The 3,004-nt window shown below is 34.4% G+C and overlaps 1 protein-coding gene across 1 annotated transcript in view; it reads right to left on the reverse strand.

Moving 5' to 3' along the window:
* The window catches only part of LOC106472069 (protein phosphatase 1 regulatory subunit 16A-like), a 30,745-nt gene that overhangs the window by 2,904 nt on the left and 24,837 nt on the right, over positions 1–3,004 (reverse strand). The window contains exons 9-10 of the mRNA XM_022400679.1: positions 1,205–1,322; positions 376–487 (exon numbers count right to left, since the gene is read on the reverse strand). Of these exons, the coding sequence (XP_022256387.1) occupies positions 376–487; positions 1,205–1,322 (230 nt within the window). The remainder of the gene's footprint in view (positions 1–375; positions 488–1,204; positions 1,323–3,004) is intronic.

Below are 3,004 nucleotides of genomic sequence, written 5' to 3' on the forward strand. Positions count from 1 at the left end.
CTATACGTCATTGTTAACTTAAAATATTCATGGTACAGAACAAGAATCATGATAAACTAGTGATATCTGAACATATCCATACGTCATTGTTAACTTAAAATATTCATGGTACAGAACAAGAATCATGATAAACTAGTGATATCTGAACATATCCATACGTCATTGTTAACTTAAAATATTCATGGTACAGAACAAGAATCATGATAAACTAGTGATATCTGAACTTATCCATACGTCATTGTTAACTTAAAATATTCATGGTACAGAACAAGAATCATGATAAACTAGTGATATCTGAACTTATCCATACGTCATTGTTAACTTAAATGAAGATTTTGCGTCAACTCGAGGAATCCTTGGTTAATAAAGTCTCACCTCTTCCGTTCTTGCTTCTTCCTGTTTTTCCTGCCTCAACCTTGCCTCTTCTCTAGCCTCTCTTCGTGATATCTGCGTCTTTTCTCGGATACTAGTTCTTCTTACCGATTGACTAGAAATTTAAAGTAATCAGTCAACTTCCGTCGTTATAAAATATTATAAATCAGATCGCATAGTGTCTGATAAATTAACTTCACAACTCTATGAAATGAAATCGGGAACTTAGAACTAAGCCTTATCTATCTTAATATCAAATTTGTTCTTTACAGAAAATAAATACTACCATTGATAAGGCAGTCTCTCTACATAGAAAACACAAAGCATACAATACAAGCTGTTTTTGTTTTTAGATGTGTTATCTTTTGTTCAATGTAGCTGGCAAAAAAAGTGAAGTTATCGAGATTAAATTATCTTTTTTGATGGTGACACACGCAAAGTAATTTATACGAACTACTACTATTCAGTTACACATTTCTCAACAGTGCAACCTTCCTTCTAGGTTAATAATTCTCATGTACAAAAAAACAAATGCAGAAATCAAACTTTATCATTACTTAAACATTATTTTCCTGTTGTTTTTTTTTCGCTTCATTTTACTTTGGCTGTGTTCTTGAAACTTCCAGATTCAAAATAGTCCTACACTCAAGAATGACTATTACCAAGTCTTGAGCATTGTAGTTACTTTCTTTAATCAGAAACTGGCTTTAGCAGAAGTCCACATGAGAAGTCAGTTAAATCGGCAATGAATTTGAACTGAATATTACATTTTATATATATATATATATTTACTGTACGTTAGGGTACCAGTAGCTTAAAGAAAGCTCAATACCTTCTTGTATTCTGGCTGTGGGAACGTCTAAGTTTCTGAGGTTGGGCTGCCCGTTTAATCTCCATTTCACTTTTCAGTTGAATTATCCTTTCTCGTAAATCAGGATCTTCACAGATATCTACAAATAAAAATGTTTTCCTGTGATAAACGTGTATAACGTATCAGTCGATCTGTGCAGAAGTTCCGATATGGGAAAGGATGGGTTTGAAATTTGCATTGTAGAAAAGATATCGAAACAGCTTTATGGTGATAAACGTGTATAACATATCAGCTGATCTGTACGGTACGTAAATACGAAACACCGTGTGAAGTAATCCAAAATAAAGATTCACTATTACAAAATACCAAATGTATATGGATACAAGTTTCGACACTTCATGTCCTGCTGGACTGAAAAGGACCCACGAAAGTTTTAAAACTTCTTCTGTAGATGAAAATCTGTCAGGATGGCCTTACCCAGGCATAATCGTAAAGTAATGATTTAAATTTAATGTGAAATAAACACATTTGGTGCTTCATTGGCAACACTGTTCTATCATTTGTGGTCTAAACTTCCAGCCATTTTCATTTGTACAAGGAAAGGGACATGTTTTTTTTTATGTGTAACTGAGGTTTTAAAAAATCAATTAGGCATATACGTAAAAGGCTTGAGTATAAATATTTAAAAAATTTAACTCGACTCTTGTGATTATCAGGTTGATCCATCCAGTAACACTACAAGTTTAAAAGTTTTTTTTTTCTACAAAGTCTAACTAAAATTTGATTCTGAAAGTTGTTCAAGATGGCTCAAACGTTTACAGCTCCAAAAGCTTTTGTGGGTCTAGATGTCCACAAACCCCAGGTCAATAGATTTGTTTCGCTCAAAATGATCATTGGGCATACAGACCCGTGAAACTTGTATCCCTATAAATTTTGGCAATGTTATTTAAGAGTGGATCTAAAATGTATTATTGAAGCTTCTTATATAAATCCAAAGAAAAACAAACAACAAGAATTTATACTTAATATCATTACTGGTTACGGTAAGTGCTTTGTGGTGATATCTGAAAAATGATCTTTGGTTGTTTTGGATATTTGTGAAAATGTAAACAAGAGCTATCTTCAACAGCTGTCTCTAATTTTGAACTGATAGACTAGTGGGAAGGCAGCTAGTTAAACAACACTCACTGTCAACTCTTGGGCTATGCTAATCAAATAGTGGTATTTGACTCTCATTCTTCTAACACACCCATGGCCCAAGAGTGAGGAGTGCAATTTTGCACCAGCGGGATGCAAGTAAAAGCAGGATGACGTAGCAAAGCTAAAAGTAAAAGCAGGATGACGTAGCAAAGCTAAAAGTAAAAGCAGGATGATGTGGCAAAGCTAAAAGTAAAAGCAGGATGATGTGGCAAAGCTAAAAGTAAAAGCAGGATGACGTGGCAAAGCTAAAAGTAAAAGCAGGATGACGTAGCAAAGCTAAAAGTAAAAGCAGGATGACGTGGCGAAGCTAAAAATAAAAGCAGGATGATGTAGCAAAGCTAAAAGTAAAAGCAGGATGACATAGCAAAGCTAAAAATAAAAGCAGGATGCAACCATTCCTTGGCAAGATGAGCAACCATGCATGATTATTAATCCTGTCAAAGCCACAGCTATGTTTTGCATGAAGACAAACCGTCACCGACCTTTATAGGCAATGCTATCTCTCTGAAATAAGCAACAAAGTACGTGGAAGTAACCTTTAACAAATAACTTAATGGTACTGAAAGTTGCAACAGGAAACAGAGGAGGTAAACATAACCTGCTCATGATCTACCAAAGTAA

This window comes from Limulus polyphemus, unplaced genomic scaffold (assembly GCF_000517525.1).
Source record: "Limulus polyphemus unplaced genomic scaffold, Limulus_polyphemus-2.1.2 Scaffold5062, whole genome shotgun sequence".
NCBI lineage: Eukaryota > Metazoa > Arthropoda > Merostomata > Xiphosura > Limulidae > Limulus > Limulus polyphemus.